This window comes from Protopterus annectens, chromosome 8.part1 (assembly GCF_019279795.1).
Source record: "Protopterus annectens isolate FY-2018-M chromosome 8.part1, PAN1.0, whole genome shotgun sequence".
NCBI lineage: Eukaryota > Metazoa > Chordata > Ceratodontiformes > Protopteridae > Protopterus > Protopterus annectens.
The window spans coordinates 407,223,600-407,242,537 of NC_056742.1; the positions used below are offsets into that span (position 1 = coordinate 407,223,600).

The 18,938-nt window shown below is 41.1% G+C and overlaps 1 protein-coding gene across 2 annotated transcripts in view; it reads left to right on the top strand.

Moving 5' to 3' along the window:
- The window catches only part of HEATR3 (HEAT repeat containing 3), a 603,471-nt gene that overhangs the window by 273,977 nt on the left and 310,556 nt on the right, over positions 1–18,938 (top strand). For both annotated transcript variants that reach the window (XM_044081978.1, XM_044081979.1), the window contains one exon: positions 1,509–1,649. In XM_044081978.1, coding sequence (XP_043937913.1) covers positions 1,509–1,649 — 141 coding nt within the window. The remainder of the gene's footprint in view (positions 1–1,508; positions 1,650–18,938) is intronic.

The window sequence follows — 18,938 nt, forward strand, 5'->3', positions numbered from 1 at the left end:
AAGGGGTGCTTTTCTTCTCTGCCCTCCTGTCAGGGACCTTGTCCCTCCTTGGGCCATTACTGTTCTTCAGGTGTTCACAAGATCTCCATTTGAACATGCAGCCACAGTTGAATTGAAATATTTTTGTTGGAAAACATTGTTTCTGGTGGCAGTTACTTACGACCAGAGTTTTGGAACTTCACACCATTGCTTGTAAGCCCCCTTATTTTGTTTTTACACAAAGACGGTATCACTGAGGGCAGTCCTTTCCTTTCTTCCCAAGGTGGCCTCAGAATTCCTGCTGAACCAATCCATCAAACTTACTGTTTTCTTGCCCTGTTTTTATACTAAGGGTGAGTACATGTTGCACCTTATGGATGTACATCGACGACTCAGATTTTACTTAAGACTAGCAAATTGTTTATATCTGTCTGTCTGGCAAAATTGGATAAAGAAGCTTGTAAAGTAACTTTTTCATAATGGATGTCTGACTGCATTTCTTAAGGCTCATTCTACTTGGTCAGTTGGTACTTTGATTGCCTTTTTCTCAAAAGTTCTATTTTATGACATTGTGTGGCATCAGCTTGATCTAATGTCCATACCTTCATAGCTCACTACAAACTGGACTTGCAGTCTAGGCCCAGAGCATCCTTTGATTAAGCCATCCTCTGGGATATCCGTCTGTGTGACCTCACAGGGTTTGTGGTAGCTAGGAACTTTGTCACATACATTGAGGACAGAAGGAAGATACGACATTGGATAGGAAAGTTGCATACATAATGATAGATCCGTGTTGTCTGCTTCCTTCTCCTCAGCCTCCCTCCTTCCACCCCCTACCAGATAACATTTCATATTGCTTTGGTTCTGGAATATATTGATGTATTGAAAGCCTGGTCATGTTTTTGCTTTATTCCAGGGGTTCCTTTGGGCATTTTCAAAAAATATTCAATTTTTGAGGGGGTGTAATTGTCTTCGTTATAGGAAATGGGCAGACTCATTATGAGGTAGTGTAGTGCAAGGAGGGGATTATGGGTAAAGGGAGTAGCCTTTGCTTTGTATCCAAAGTCTGAAAGAGGCCAAAGTTGGATCCGTTCGGATCTGAATTGCCCGTATGTTGAGGGTGGCAAAAGCAGACAGCCAGGATCTGTTGTTATTGCAAGTAAGTAACTTTCATTGTTCAGACGGGTATTTTAATTATGGGTAGAAACTGAAATGTTATTTGTAATAGGGAGGATGTAACGGGGGGTGGGGGGTGGGGGGCCTAGAAGGGAAGTTGCAACTAGAGAGAGATTTATATGGAAGTACTTGGTACAGAGAATATTTATTTCAGTAGCAGGAGCTCAAATAGAATTTGGGTATTATTCCCCAAGATGTAGCAACTGAACTAGGTTGAATAAAAGGTTTTCCATCTCAGTCCGGTTGTATGAGTCTGTTCTAATTGTGCTTATAATTTTTACATAATTGTTTTGTAGTGTTATAATTGTAGCCAGTCATTGAATTGCTGTAACTGTAATATTTTTAATTCACAGCGTATTGTTTACAGACGGTGACAGAAGACAATCCTGAACTGTTGAATACAGTTTCTGCCCCTGAGCTTCAAGTATTAGAATCGATAATGCAATCTTCAGTAAGCGACACGGAGAGCATCCTTCTAAGAACTCTGGTGTCTGGTATTGTATTTTGCATATTTTGACTTGTGTTTTTTTGTATGTTATTGCATCTTCACTAATTTGTACAGACTGCTCCCCAACCCACAAGAATGTGCTTCTTTACTCATACATATGAAGGTGCTAACAGAAAAAGTTGTGGTTTGAGTACACCAGTGTGTCATTTACTACACATCCACACATTCCTCATCTTTCTTTGCTATATCCCAGTCATCCTTTAACATCCTCCAGGCATGCGTATTTCCGTTACCTTATTGTATTCCAGGGCCATACCAGTTTATTTCTGTAGTAGTATTTTCTTAACTTGAACAGCCATCTAGCTCCATTGGCATAGAGAGATAAAGACTTGATTATGACCCAGATGACCTCAGCTGGATTACCAGTTCAAGCATCTCTTGGATCCTACAGGGGGGAAGGTAATGGCATTGGCTTTGCTACACTTTGGGGGATACAGGCCTTGGGTGCACTCTCCCATGGAACAGTTCCCAGTGGACTCTGTGAGTCACATGTGAGCACTGGCTTGAAAGGATCCTTGGCTGCAACAAGAACTTGGTGTTTTTGAAAGTGAGTGAGATGTCTTCGTTGATACCTATTAAAATGCCCAAACCCATGGGGACATGCACTGTAGGATATTAAGGCTTAATGTGGAAAATACCCATCTCCGCTTGGATGACGACATCACTTCCAGCTGGTGCAATCCTTGTCTATTGGGGAATGAATGGGATGAGAGCTTGCACATTAGGAGGAAGAAATGGGCCAGTTGAATGGTGCTTGATGGTAATAAAGGAATGGGCAAAAAAAAAAAAATTTTCCCAGCCTTTGACCACCATTCCCGTCCTGTTCCTTTTCACCTCCATCCTGTTAAGTCTACAGTTGCTTCCTGTATTTAAAATGTTTATGGTAGTATCGACTTTTATTGCAACATGCTTTTTCATCCTGCTATGTGACACCTTTGCAGCAGTATTTTGGCTTTCTGGCAAAACTATTCACTTTTTTTGCAGTGGTTTAGACTTTGACCACAGTTTGTGTATTGTCTCAGTGATGTTTTGTCCAGCTTAGATGTTCAGCCGAATAATATCCATATATCCTAAAAACATAATTAGTCTCTTCAGTATTTTCAGTTATAGCAAAGTATGGTTTCTAACTATAGAATCCTGTCTGTTTGATGAAAAGTAGCTATCTGAATGCTGAAAAAATGAAATTGTGATTAAGACTTTGGTTACCAAACTGGAAAAATGAAAACAATTGTGCTGCCACTTTATCGGGAGAGATAAGGACGCAGCAGTGGAGATTTCAGCAGAGTATTTCACACAGATGAATGTATCTCTACTCTAATAGCTGGAGCTGGCAGGGAAAGAAGACTGGATCGATGAGGCATACTGTAATTTTGATCAAATAATTGGCTAGAGAGTTTCTATGGCAAATTATGTAATTGAACTCTAGCAGATCTACTAGGATCTGTAAATGTAATCTGGTGCTGCTTGATGTATTTATTAATTAAGTTTAAGCTGCCAGGCATTGCAGTGGGCATTAACTTAAGGCAAGACACTGGGACCGAGCAGAAATGAAGTAGCATGTTGGGCAAACAGAAGAGCTCTGTGAGACTGCCCTTAACAGATGTGAATCTGCTAGATAAGTATTGCAGGAAATCCATCCGTGCAGCATGCCAAAGCAACTATTACTGTTCTAAAGCCTCTCCAGAGAAGGGCAAACAAGTTAAAATAACAGAGGGAGTAAATGTCTGAAGATTCAGATCAGTGGTTTTTGTAGTAATGTCTTTTGAGCTGGCTGAGATTGATGCTGCATGCATATGCACCATTTGCGGAGAAGAATGAGGAGACAGCTGTATCAACTGACAGAGTGAGGTGGAAAATATTGAAAAGTGATTCATCTGGAAGTAGGACTTTCAAGTTTGTTGATAAAATAGTGTGGCACCAAGAGGCCAAGTAGGGCTTTGCTTTACCTCTTGAGTTATTTGTTACATCATATTTAATATTACTCCATTGCCATTCATCATAACCTCAATGTTTAAGGTCGCTTACAAGTTCATTCAACTAATTTTGTACAGTGTCATCACATGTAGTCGACTTACTCTCAGCATCTGTCCACAAACTATGTTATCAAAATATGTTTCAGATGTATATTCTCTGTAAAATATTATCTATTTTAACATCTTTAACAAAAATAAAGGTGGAGAACTCATTTCACCATGTGAAATATTCAAATCCCAAAAATTCACAATTCTAGAAGAACAGTTCAATTTAGATTTTGGATAACTTGTGTTGCTACCAATACGTTTAAGACATTGTTCTAATGTGTTTTCATCATCATTCCATATTAAACATATCATCCACAAATCCAAGATAAATTAATGTATATCTATTAAACTGATTTATAAAGCATAATACAAACTCATCTTCCCAGTGTGATGATGCAATATTAGCATAAAAAATTGCTACCTCTGTTTCCATTGATGTTCCATCAACTTTGTTGTATATTAAATCAGAAAACATTATTCTCTAGAACTAATTCTGTCAATAAACATAGCACCTCAACTGTCAGTTTTGAAAAACCTCTGTGTTAGAACAGAAAGGACCTCACAGGTTCTATGCCTGTATCATTTGGAACTACAGTAAATGGAGATTCCACATCCAAAGTAAACAATATAGTATTGCCTCCATTCTATGACTTACCATTTGTACATCTGTTGCGAAAAATCTTTTTATCAGCAACATAATTTCTAATAAATTTCATAAATGGATGAAACACAAATTCTAACTATTTAGATATTGGTTTCATTAAACAGCTACCTCTCGAGATGATAGGTCTCATAGGTGGATTTATTAAGGTCTTATGAATTTTAGGAAAACAACATATTTGTCTCTGTATAAATTTTATATATATATATATATATATATATATTTATATGGAATATTAGGATCTACAACATACCTAATTATTTTATTAACTATTACAATCATAAGACTTGATAACTCCACCTTTGAGACCTGCCATATCAGGACGTGGTTGGTTAACAGTACCAATGTCTAGATATTTAGAATTGCTAAGTCATCCATTCTAGAAGGAACCATTTGGAGCAGAACTGTGGAGGAACTTATTTAACTCATTCCGTCCAGCAGAGCTGTGGAAGTTTTCACTGTAACTTCCAATGGGCAGAACCCAAGCTTTTTGATAGACTCAAATTATGACCTCACATTTCAAACAAATGAACATATCTTTGGAACCACAGGGGTCACTAAAGAGGTGTAAATGGAAAAATCATCATAGACTGTTTTTATAGTGGTAGTATTCATGAGGTTCTAGGTCTTAAAAACTGGATTTTATAAGTCAAAGTAAACACGGTAACTATTAAGTTTGTAATATTTTGTAAACAACATATAATATCTTAGCAGTCACTGGTGTTAGACACATACTGTCAGCATCATTTTGTTCATCTAGCTAAGAGCTTTCATATGAGGCTAAGCAGTTCTATCTATGCGATGTAGTTGTCGAGATATTTAGATAAACATGACATTTATGATGCTATAAATATATGAACAAGAATCGATATCTCTTTGCACAAGATAGAAATCAGATATCAGTACAGTTGTGTTTGCTGTTGTGTAGTCTTTAAGACTGAATCTTTGATACTTTGTATGTAGCATGGTTTTGGAATTACTAATGCAAATATGAGCAAACGATATTTGACACCTAGGGGCATCACTCGGCAGCAATGCATAAGGCAAGGAGAGAGCATTTGTTGAAGCTGGATGTTGTGCAGGCAGTATTTAGAGATCACCACTGAAACAACTTCATATCACAGATGAATGTCATGGAAGCCAAAGGTATACTACAAAAAGGCTTATTGCATAGAATGGAAAGGACCTAGAGTCATCATTGGCCAGGATTGAATTTTGTTTGTATAAGGTTGCCGCATTTCAGGGTTTGTAAAGAAAAGATGAAATGGAGGACCAAGAACACTAATAATGTGATGAAAGGACTGACCAGAAATGATACCAAAGAACTGGAAAAAAAGAAATGAGGATGATAGGGAGACTTCCAAAGTGAGTGAAGTGGAAGTTGTGTTTTTTTACCCCCCCCCCCACTTACCTGTCAACCGTCAGTCCCAATCTGTTGTTCAGCCCATTCCTGATATTCTCCCTGGCTGTATCAGACATGCACCCTGCAGGACACTGAGGGGCTTACCTCTCAACCTGGAAACATCAAAAATCTGGACGAAGGCCCAAGAAAAGTAGGTACAAATCTGTACACTTATTAACATACAGTTTGCATACATAATTATGTAACCCCACCCACTCCAATGGAATTGTGGGATAGCAACTTTCAAACACCAACTGACGAACCAGAACAGACAACCAAAATATTGCCCCAGAGTTCCCCTGCAGCCATTCCAATGTTCCATTACTTGGCTATTTTGCCACATTTATCATAAACACTGTAATGTGCATACTGCTTTACTTCTACAATGATTATTTGGATTTAATTTAAAACTTTAATTTTACATTTTATAGCACAAACACTAATAGACATCTGCTAAACAAAGCAATACAGTCTCACAATGAAAATAGACTTAGCATTAAAACTTCTCTGCCCTTGAAACTCACATTCATTAAAACAGCATTGAAACCCACATTCAAAAAAATGCATCTGGCCAGTGGTGGATAAAGATTACCTTTGGCTGTTTTCAATTCATAGGCCCCTTGCACACGAAACATACATGTGTTCTTTGATGCACCTTACTGACTGTATTAAATTATATTCCTTGTATACAGCACATTTGTTAGAGCGCATTTTAAGTTTGTTGCTTTGAACATTTTTCCAGTAAGCAATGAAACAAAATGCATGGACCAATAATGACAAAACTGCCCAATTCAGAACATTCCATCATAAAAGTCTACTCAGATGTATACAGTCCACCTGTATCAGTAAATATGCACAATCTCTGCAGAAGTAAGTCATCTAAGTAATTCCACATTAGAGATCTGTAACTAATGAATAGGTTGCTGCTACCAAACAACTTTATATTTCATTGTTTCATCTACAAGTAAAGTGCCTGCTGCCCTTGAAGAATAAATTGCCTATGTTACATTAAAAAATGATAAGCTAGTAATGTTTCAGTAAGGAGTGGATGGCAAACTGATAACAGGTTCATAGTTACTAGGTTTCTCTGCCAAAGGAGGACATTCTCAGGACTGAAGCGTCCACCCCCTTTTAAAAGTACAACACAGTACAGTATCAGCAATCAATCTACATACTGTGGGAGTAGAACCCACAGCCTTCTGCAGCAAAAGCAAGTATACTACCTGTTGTGCTAACAATGCAAGCAGCGTTTGCATAAGCAGCATTAAACTTTTCTTTGCCTGAAGAACTGTGCAGCACAAGATAGCAGGAAAAAGCCAAAATGTATGGGGGGGGGGCAAAGGCCCAAAACCAGGAACACATTTTAAACGTTGCTTGTATAATCTTAGAAAGTTGCTAGAATAAAATGTTGTTACCATGTGTTTCCTGAAAGATAGGAAGACTGAAACTTAAATGGCTGTCATTATGTAATGAATTCAGTTTTCACTGATTTGCTAAAAAAACACACATTTTATTTTTATTTAACATTTGTTTACCAGGAAAGTCCAACTTGGAACAAAGTCAGTTTTCATCAGAGGCTCCTGACACATGTCTTTGTATCATGGGAGAAAACCAGAGCACCCAGAGGAAGCCCACACAAACACAGGGAGAACATGCAGACTACACAGAAGGCACTTCAGACAAGAATCAAACCAGAGAACCTTGCTGTGAGGCAACAACACTACTACTGCAGCACTACACCATCCGAATTTTAAGAGGAACAGACCAAAAGTATGAGCCAAGCATTCCAGACATTATGTGAAAATTTGTACAATTGAGAGCTACAACTCCTTCAGTCAGAAGTGGTGGTATGGGTACAGACCTTAGGTTCTTGCTCCTTGTACCTAAGGTACAGGTTTTGAGCCTGAGTAACCCTAACCACCAGTTATACCTAACTGGGGCATTTTACACACACACACACACACACACACACACACACACACACACACACACACACACACACACACACACACACACACACTCTTCAAGTGCAGCTATCAGCTGTGCTCTATTAGTCCGGTAATTCAAATGCAGCATTACTCACTAGTCCACACACACAAATTCTTGGTAATTTAATCAGCTATGCTCTAGTCCGGTAATTCAAATGCAGCTCCTAAAAAGAACCAGCATTCACACACACTGCTCAACTAGTAAGAATCAAATGGACCCGGTGTGACCAGTAATGCGAATGTAATTCAAATGCAGTGCAGCTCCTAAAAGTGTTATTTGTTCTCCTTACCTGGAGAGCAGCTGGGAAAATGCTTGCATGCTATGGCCAGAAACCAAGTACAGTGAATCCCTCGATCCCTCAGCCAGGCTGGCAGGCTGTTCACGGAGTCAACGTCATCGCACACGCCTCTGCACATGATGATGTCGGCCCAAAAAGCCAGAAAATAAAAAAATTTTAAAAAGCTGGGAAATTCAGAAATTAAGGGGTGCCACTTGGGAATCGTGTCACCCCATTATTTGGATGTCAAAACCAGTAAAAACTGAGAAATTTGGTATGGTTAAAAGGTATGCTGAGGAGGGACATGTAGTGGGCTGCCCAGGAAGGTCATCATTTCACTTTTGCAAGGTCTATGGCCTTAAATCCGCCTTGCCCTTCTGTCTGACAGCATGGGTTGTGGTTTCTCCAGTCTCCCCCAGGAAGGTTGTGTGCCTCCAAGTGCATGCAGACCCCTCCCTCTTCTCAGAAGGACGATGATATTTTTGAAAAAAATTGATAATGTTAACCAAAAATTAATTTCCACTGAGCGAGTGTGCATTCCACAAAGAAATTCCAAAAGTAATAACACCCATAGAATATGTTGTGGTTAGAATTTGAAGAAATTTGCAGAAAAGAACTTCCAAAAGAGTCACTAACAAATGCACCAGAATCGTATCTCCTTTTAGCCATAATCTGTCAGAAGTAAAGGAAAGTTTATTGCATGCACTGTCTGCACTTTTGCAAGGTATCATTCATGATTTTGTGGGCCTCCCCTACTAAGGCAAGATGTGTGAAGTGATTGTAAAATCTCAAGAAGTGTTTGTATTCTGGCAGATACAGTTGTCTACTGGTAAGTACAAGACCTGTTTAAGTCAGTAGGGAGAATGTCACAGCTGTGTTGTACTGTCTAAAGGGCAGCAGTAATGTCACTGGAGTGCTTTCCTGGCATGTGGGTGGCTTTGCATGGGGTGGCTCACAAGGCTTTGCCACTTCATTCACTCTGTAATAGCAGGACCAGTTTTGTTATGAGTGATAGGACCTTACAACTGTTGACAGAATGGTACTGGTACACCAACAGCACTACATAAGAAAAAAAAGAATTCTGCTGTCATGGAAACATTGGGGCAGTGCAGTCAGATGCTTCTCTTATCCCACTTGGATGGACACGTAGGACAAATTCTCTGGGTTGTCGAACGAAATAGAACAGATGTTGTCATTGATGTTTCCTGTTTGGCATCCAGCACTGAACATGTCACTACGCACAGACTCTTCATTAAACGAGCAAGACTGTTCAGAAAATCCATTCTGATAGTTCACATGGAAACTTAGTTGATGGTCGATTGTTTTGATGGGAGAACAAGGAAAATGTTCACCCCCTTGCTGGCAGTTTCAGATAGAAGATAGAAAATTTGTGCAGTTTTGTGCCAGTGTTTTGACTTTCTGGCAAAGACTGTGCACTTTTTTGCTGTAATTTAACTTCTGACCAGTGTGTGAGTATATGTCAGAGGTGTTCATGCAGTTTGGCTGTTTAGAAACATAATCTCTACTTGATTTAAACTCATTTAGTTTCTTCAGCCTCTTTTCATCCTTCATCTTCATTTGCACCCATTCCAGTTGTCTCCTAACAGTGTGGTATAGTTAGATCTTTTATTTGTGTCTTATGTATACATACACCTCTGTCTGTCATTCTCTAAATGGTCAGGTATCCCTTGTCCCTTCAGCATTTGGTAATGTTGCATTGTGCACTGAAAAACCAGCTTAAGTTCTGTTTTTGTATATGGCTGTCATAACTGGACACAGTGCTGCAGATGTAGCCTTACAAGTTCCCTGTTCAGCAAAACATTGAAACATTTTTCTTGCTATCCTCTGAACTCTGTATCTTACTTTGTCCTTAGAATTACGAGGTTTGCATTATCACAGCGATTCAGAAGATTTATTACTGTGTATCTGTTGTAGACGAGTATTAACTGTTAGTCTGACAATTAGTGCCTGTGTTACAGGGTTTGATTCCCACAGCCTGCTTTATGACATTGAGCAAGTCAGTTAACCAGACAGAGCTTGAGGGCAACTGGGAATTTGGACTAGGCACCTCAAAGGCCCCCCTGGACTGCAAGTCTAGTGACTATCTGTGAACCTTTGCTATTTTGTTATAGCAGGAATCAAGAAGATGTAAATCAGACCTGCGCAAGTTAGTGAAAATGAGAACAGTAAAGGAGACTAGATAGGAGGTGGAATCTGGCTGTGGCTAGTCTGGCATTTTGAGTAAGGTAAGGTTTGGCCCTATATAGAGCACGCCAAGTTTGATATATATATATATATATATATATATATATATATATATATATATGTATGTATATATATATATATATGTGTGTAAGTTTATAAAATGTGGGATTACCTAAACTATTTGACACAACTAAATGTCAGCTGTAAAACAGGAACATCAAGTACTGTTATGTATGTGCTGAGGAACTACTTCATTTCATGCAAAATTGAGGAAAAAAATGTTACAAAAACATTATTCTTTGCAAGCCTCACTTCACCAACCCAATAATTATATATGGTAAGTCTTGAGATTGCAGACGAGTCAGGGAAATGGCATATTCCCCAATCTTGGGAATTGTGCAGTCTTACTCCTACATGCATACAGCTTGGGATTAGTTTTCTTAAGGGGGTATTGGAAAGCATGACGGTGTGGGGCGGTGTACCTATTTGAGAATTCTAAATGGTGTCACAGAGTTTTTGAACTTTGCTCTGTTTAACTAGAGCCTTACTGTGTCCCACTGTGTCATTTTGCCCAGACATTATTGGACCCAAGTTCCACCCTTGTCCTACTCTTCTTACTGATTTGTTCACCAAAGTGCTTGTGTGGTACCCCGTTATATACTTCAAGTCTAAGAAGCAGAAAAAATGAATGACCGGGAATATCTGGATTTAAATAGTTACCTACTTTTTAGATAGTTAGTCCAAAATGATTCTGTGTTTTCTTAATAGGTTGTCATGAAGTCTCTACATCTTTCTGCTAGAGATGAATGCAGAACTACAGGCAGCTCCCTCATGTTTTTGTGCGTGCTTGCAAGTGTACCTCTATTTATTTCAGGTCAGCGTCCTTTCCTTTCAGAAAATATTTTAAGACCAGATTTCCTTGAAGTATGACCAGTATAAAAGTCAGAACAAGTAAATGTTGCCATATAAATTGCACGTTAAGCAATTAATAAAAATTATGAATATTTGATATGTGAGTAGACTTAGTGACGAGTGTTTCTGTTCATACTTCTGCAGTTAATGGTATGGCTGCATTTATAGCAGCCCATGTATGTTGACAAAGGGGAAAATGAGCTTTATCCAAAAATGTGTAATTTAGGTGATGTTAAAACATGTATCATGGTGCTGCCTAGAATAGTGTAGGCATCAGGCCCTTGCTAGGTCATCTGGTACCCTGAGCAGTCCACAGACTACTGCTCCCCTCAATCTGAAGTTGAGGACCAAAAATTAACAAAAATAAAAGGGTGTGTGACTGCACTGTAACATAGAGCTTATTCAAGCATTTTGCTATAGTTAGAAGCACATTAAGCTACTAAATGCATTCATTTAAGAAGGTGTAATGTCACCACGGCTTCTTAAATGCCTACTGGTACTTCAGCACTGCTCCATCGGTAGTTAGTGATTTTGCCAGTGTCATCTGCCCCTTTGCCTTAGCCTAGTTATGGCTGTCTGTCAGTAGTTCTGGATAGATTTTGATGACTGATCAAAGACTGCTTGTCCCACCCACTGCACTGATTCTCTATCTTTTGGATAAAGTTGTGTTTCCCCGCCCATTGTAAGAACTGACCTGTGTCTTTTTGTACATACTTGAAGTTTCCGTTTTTAGCCTCACAATCTCTTCCCTAAAGTATCTCTGTACATAAACTAGCTAACAGGCAGTCTGTAAAAATCACCTCGACTTCCCATGGATCCATAGCTGAAATGTCTCTCAAGTCTTTGTGGTGCTGAGAGATGGGGCCTTGTTTTTTTTTTTTAATTTTTGCTGAAATGTCTCCTAAGTCTGTGTGGTGCTGAGAGATGGGGCCTTGTTTTTTATTGAAACGCGCATCTCTCCACCTTGATAATTTGTGTCACATGTACTGCTTGGTCAGTGTTAAACCCACAGGAGCACAGCATGCTCATTGCTGTCTGTTGTGCATCACTGCACTCGTTATACCAGTGGAAATTCGGACTGTATACAGTAGTTTCCTTTCCTCTCTTGTTTTGTTCTTCTCTTGTTGGATCAGATTTTATGCAAAGTCATATAGAATCATTGAATGGCTTTAAATGGAAAACTGGTCAAAAAAAAAAAAATTACCAAAAACTTGTATTGGAAATCGCCAAAGAAGTCTTGTATTGATTATACGTCTACTCCTTTTCTCAGTTTGCATTCCTGACGACTGCCCCGTACCCCACTCTGCCATGGGTTATCTCTGTTTTTTCATATGCTAAAGTCCAGCCAGGTGAAAGGGTCTTAAACTCCGGAGTTCTCACCAGTCTTCTCTTGCTTTTTCTTCTTCGGCATCCGTCTTAAATCTTTTGCTTCTCCTACATGGAAGCAAGACACTGGCTGATACACAGTCAAGGAATGTTTGACGCTGTTCTTTATCTGTCCTCTTTGATATTTAGTGTGCAGTATGCAAGTTTGTGTCTTGTGTTGATTAGCTTGCGTTACCTTTATACGTATGACTGGCTTTTACTGATTTGGCATGTTTAATGTAGGTGGCATTCAGCAAACCACAGTACTAGTTTTTTTCCTTTGGCCTGATGAAAAAACTTTAGGTAAAAAGTAGAATCTTGGGTGTTCAACTGCTATGCAGTGCTGTTTATTCTTTGTATTATTTATGTACTTCTTTTGTATAGGGTTACAGAGAAGAAATAATGTACTTTTTTTAATGCAGCTCTCGCCTGCCTTGATGTGTGTATAGCTCTACATTTCTGTTCCATCTAGTACCTCTTAACTAGAAAATTACAAATGACTAGGTTTTACTGTTGACTTGACCTATCTTTCTCATTGCAGAGCAGTAAAGTTGTACATGTAACGTTACTAGGCTTGTTAGACAAAAAACAAACATGTTTTTATTGCTTGTAACATTTTGCTATCACAAAACTTCCAGAAAATTATCTCCTTACCACCCCCCCCAAAAAAAAAGACTTCACATAATCTACAGATTTCACTTTGGCTGATTCGCTCATTTCTCCACCCCCCTTTAAGCTTCAGTAATACTCTGCTAGTTGCTGAAAAGGTATTGTTTTTTGGGGCGCTACAGTGAGTAGCATTATCACCTCACAGCAAAAGGCGCTCCAGTTCAGTTTTTGGTCTCTTTACCATCTGTGTGAGGTCTGCATGCCATAACTGTTGGCATGGGCTTTCTTTGGGAACTACAGATGTTCTTCGTGTTTCACTGCTGCAGTCCTTAACCATTGGGTTATCATGCTGTGGTAGCCCTCAGTTGGTCCGAATACCAGAGTCAAGGTTGTGTGCATTGGCTGTTGTCGCTTGCTGGCTGACATTAGGTCGTCCGAGCGATAAAGGAGAGCAGGCAATGCCATTACCTCAGTCTTTCTTGCCATGGAGCCCATAGCAGAAGCAATTCGCAACAGTGCCAGTCAGCTGTTTCCAGATTTCGAACTTCAGCTGAAAACGTCTAAAGCTAAGTACCCCATTGGGGATCCTTCCTTTTTCTTGCACTAACCGATGTCTGAAAAAGTCAATAATTGTTTCACCTGTGGAAAGCAAATACCACACCAAGACTTCCATTCTTACTGTGTCACTTGCTTAGGCCCAGATCACAATGTACCCCGCTGTCGGTTCTGTGCCCTCTTTAATGCTAGAACTATTAATTGTAGAGCTCTGTTTGTAGCCAGTTATTTTCGTCTTCCATCTCCAATTACCGATATGGCATCCGTCAGTCAGCAAACCGCAGTTGATCTGAAAAAACGTAAAGATAAGGATAGAGACAGACCGCATAAGGCCAAGCCTTCCGACGACACCACCGCTAAATGGGTCGTCAAGTTCTTCAGAATTCAGTGAGGCGCTTTCGCAGCCCCTGATGCCCGACTCGATTACTTCACAGGCCTCTACTGAGACCCTTTCGGAGTCATGTATGCCACAGATTCTGCATCATCTAACGAGTCTTCAGCTGTCTTTGTCTCGGTTGGGTCTGGAGCTGCTATGCAGGCACCGGCTTCTGAGGATACCGCTCGCACATCGGACTTCACTTTTAGGCCTTCGCCCTCCCTTCTGACTAACACACCGGCAGCACTGATGGATACTCTTCAAGCCAGACTTAGAGCTATTCCAAAGAAAACAGCAAAAAGTCTCCATTCCACTATTCCCCCCCTCCTCAAACTAGAATGCTTAAAATGACAGAGGATCTCATCACTTTCATCCGGGGTAATCAGGCCACTCCAGCCAAAAAGAGAAGGGATCCTTCTCCAGACATTGAATCGGATTTAGACTCAGAGGGATCTGACTCCTCTGTTTTTGAAGAGGAAAATCCTCTTACTGCCTATGAAGACTCAGATGCAGAGAATCTATTCCTTCTGCATCTCCTCCGGAGGACTTTTCCTTTGAGGAAACCCTCCACACCCTCAGGGAACACTTCCAGTGGGACTCAACTGATTTCCTTCTATCCAAGAAAAGATTGCGAGAGTTTCTGGACCTACCCCAGCATAGGCCTCTGGCCATCCCATCCATCTTGGAGGTAGTAGGTGATGTTTACCAAGAATCCAGCCTTACCCCTGACACCCTTCCACCTGCCCCCAGAAAACCTGACCGGTATTGCAGGGTACCTGACTCACTTAAATTCCTCTACAGAAGTCCTATAGCAGATCCACAGGTGATTACTCTGGGATCTAAGGGAGTTAAGGCTACCTCTGCAAAGAATCCTACTCCCTCAGACAAAGAATCCCGGGCCCTTGACAGATGGGGTAAAAAAGTACATACCTCTGCAACTTTAACTATAAGGGCTCTCAACTGTCAGTTCCATATGTTAAAATATCAACAGCATACTTTGGAACTTCTGAAACAGAAAATTTCTGCTTTACCAGATTTTGCCAACAATAAAGAGATATAATTACTACACTGTTCATCTCAGGTGGTAAAGCACTCCTTGCACTGTGGATTTGATGCCCTAGAAGCTTCTAGAAGAGTAGCAGTGACAGGATCTGTTCTCAGAAGACATGCATGGTTGAAGGAACAACCTCTCCCTGATCATGTCAAAGCTAAAATCATGGCTGCACCTCTTGACAAAGACCGCTTGTTAGGACAGAAAACTGAAGATGAAGACAAAGCAAAATCGATGCAGACTGTTAAAGATTTTTTCAAGTACAACCTCCTAGGTTCAGTAGAAATTTTCCCTCTAAACACTGGTCCTTTCCTGCACCAAACAGACACAAGGCAAAACCCGCAGGAACAGACCCACCAGAATCCAAACTCAGGGCCAGCAAAGAAATAAACAGTGGCCCCCTTCAAACACTAGAGCAGGGAGTTCAAAAACAACCCAGTGACTACCTTTCCCATGTCTGCTTGCCTCCACCACACCAAAAGCTAGGAAGAAGGCTATCTCTATGCAGAGAAAATGGGAACCCTATAACAAAAGATCAGTGGGTCTTAAAAATCATTACTCAGGGGTACAAATTCCATTTCTGAGAACTACCACCTCCAAGAGGGTACCCAGACTTACCTCCAAACCAGTGGGCAGAAACACTAAAACAAGTGCAAAACCTAATATCACTAGGGGCAGTAGAACCTATACCTCCAGAACAAGTTGCAAAAAGATTCTATTCCAGACTATTCCTTGTTCCCAGGAAAGAGGGGACTTGGCATCCCATCCTGGACCTATCCTTTCCCAATACCTTCCTGGTAATCCTAAAATTCGCAATGCTTACCTTACAACAGCTTCTACCAATGCTGCCAAACAAAGCTTGGATGGTCACCTTAGACCTAAAGGATGCTTACCTGCACATTCTAATAAGGGAATCATAAAGAAAATTCCTGCACTTCAGAGCAGGATCATTACACTTTCAATTCTCTGCTTTGCCCTTTGGCTTATCTACTGCTCCCAGGGTATTCACCAAAATGTCTAGCTCCTGCCGTTGCTTTTTGCAGGCAAAACAATGTACAGATTTACCCCTACCTGGACGATTGTCTCATCCAGGCAGACTGCAAGGAACTGCTCCTGCAGCACCTCTGTTTTGTAAAAATCTTTCTCACCTCTCTGGGGTTTACTATCAACGAAAGGAAATCAAAATAGACACCTACCAGGCAAATCATATTTCTGGGAGCCTTACTGGACACAGAACAGCATATGGCCTTTCTGTCCCCAGAAAAACAAAGTTTCCTACCAAAATACTTCACTACTCTGGCCTCCCAAAACTAGCTTTTTGCTAGAAAATTCCTGCAAACTCTAGGCTACATGGCCTCATACATCCTCCTGGTATCTCTGGCCAGACTGCACATGAGGAAAATTCACTGGTACCTAAAGAACCTATGGTGTCAACACTCACAACCTCTGGACATCTCCCTGCCTGTGATCCCTTGCATAAGATCCGAGTTCCTCTGGTGGGCCTAGACCTGTGCTCTTAACAAGAGACTTCAATTCATCCTCTGTCCGTCTGTCCAGACCATAACTACAGATGCTTCCGACATAGCGTGGGGCGCCCACCTAAAAGGCATATGCACCCAAGGTCTCTGGGACTTACAAATACTACCTTTGCACATCAACCAAAAAGAAATGATAGCAGTGCAAAACTCTCTGGCATCCTTCAAACCCTACCTCAAACCAGGGGTTCTTCTCATAAAAACAGACAACACCACAGTAATGTGGTATATCAACAAACAGGGAGGGACTCAATCTTGCCCTCTGTACAGACTAGCCATGAACCTGTGGCTAACATCCTCAGCCATGGGACTACATCTTATAGCCCAATACCTTCCGGGCATCAGCAACACCCTAGCAGACCACCTAAGCAGAAACCTGCTGGACCCACATGAATGGCAAATCCACAGAGACATTTTTCTCAAATTACCCACACATGGGGACCCCCCCCCCCAGGTTGACCTCTTTGCCTCTCATTTAAATCACCAAGTACAGAAGTTCTGCACCAGGGTGCGCCAACACCTGGCTTGGAAGGTCGATACCCTGACCTTCCCTTGGAATACCCTCTTTGTGTATGCATTCCCACCCCTTCCTCTCATTCCAAAAGTATTAATCGAGGTTAGGGAAGAAAAACCAAGAGCAATACTCTTTGCCTCAGACTGGCCCAGGCAACACTGGTGCCACTGCTGCACAGCATATCTCACCAGCCCCACTGGCAGCTACCTCTGATATCTGCTATCCTGGAGGGAGGGACAATGCTGCACCCAGACCTTCAGACACTCAAGCTGTCAGCAGGGCTTATTCTACCATAACCAACAAGGAATCTATGCTAAGCAAGCAAGTCCTTGACATCATCACAGAAGCCAGAAGATTCTGCTCCTGGTGCCAGTCCAAGGGGCCAGACATACATCTGCCCTCCATTCCTCTTATTCTAGATTATCTTGATGAGCTTCTTAATAAGGATCTCTCCTTCTCCTCCATAAAGATCCATGCCTCTGCCATCTCGGCACACTTCATACAGAACAGCCATTATTCTCCCACCCTCTTATCAAACAGTTCCTTAGCGGAGCCTCTAATATCAGCCCTCCCAGAAGACAGCCTACCCCAGACTGGGACCTGAACTATGTTTTAGAAAAGCTTACTCTGCCTCCCTTCGAGCCTGCAGCATCCTCAGAATTAAAGTACCTCTCTTGGAAGACTACCTTTCTTCTGGCTATTACTTCAGCCAGGAGAGTGTCAGAGCTTCAAGCTTTAATGGCCATTGAGCCATTTATCATCTTCCATGCAAACAGGGTCTCCCTGAGAACCAATCCCTCCTTCATGCCAAAGGTGGTTTCAGATGTTACCTTCAGCCAGGCCATCCACCTGCCCACCTTCTTCCCTAACCTTCAGAACAAAGGGGAAAGGATACTGCATTCTTTGGATGTGCACAGGCAACTGAGATTTTATCTGGATCGTACAAAGACATTCAGAAAAACTGACCAACTCTTGGTCAGTTTTAAAACAGGGGCACAGGGGAAACCAATATCCAAACAGACCATTTCCAAATAGATAGCATACTGCATCCAATTTTGCTACTCCTAGTGTGGAAAAACACCCCCTAAGACCATTAGAACCCATTCCACTAGGGCAACCTCTACTTCCACAGCATTCCTTAGAGGGGTACCCACCAAGGACATCCTGGAAGGTGCCACATGGACGTCAGTACACACCTTCACCAAACATTAACATATGAATCTATTCTCAAAAGCTAGGGCTGGGTTTGCATCTGCAGAGCATGCTCACCCAATCTTAAGTTTCTGTTAACCTTCCACCCTTCTCCTCAGCTTTAGGAATCTTCCCAATGGTTAGGACTGTAGCAGTGAAACACGAAGGACATAGTACAGTTGTGTACACTTACCATAAATGTAGATGTTCAAGTGTATTCACTGCTGCAGTCATGCTTTCCCTCCTTCCTTCCCCCTAATATCTGCTGTCCTTACAGAGACACATATTTCTGTGGGGGTCTCTGACCCCAGAAGTACTAATAATTATTAAAATAGGACTTCTTTGGTTGGTTAAGGCAAGAAAAACTGAGGTAATGACATCGCCTGCTCTCCTTTATAGCTCTGACAACCTGACATCATCCAGTAAGTGACAACAGCCGACGTACAAAATCTTGACTCTGGTATTCGGACCGACTGAGGGCTACCACAGCATGGATAACCCAATGGTTAGGACTGCAGCAGTGAATACCCTTGAACATCTGCATTTATGTAAGTGTACATAACTGTACTTTTCCTCTTACATCCCAAACACATTTAGTAGGTGGACTGGCAG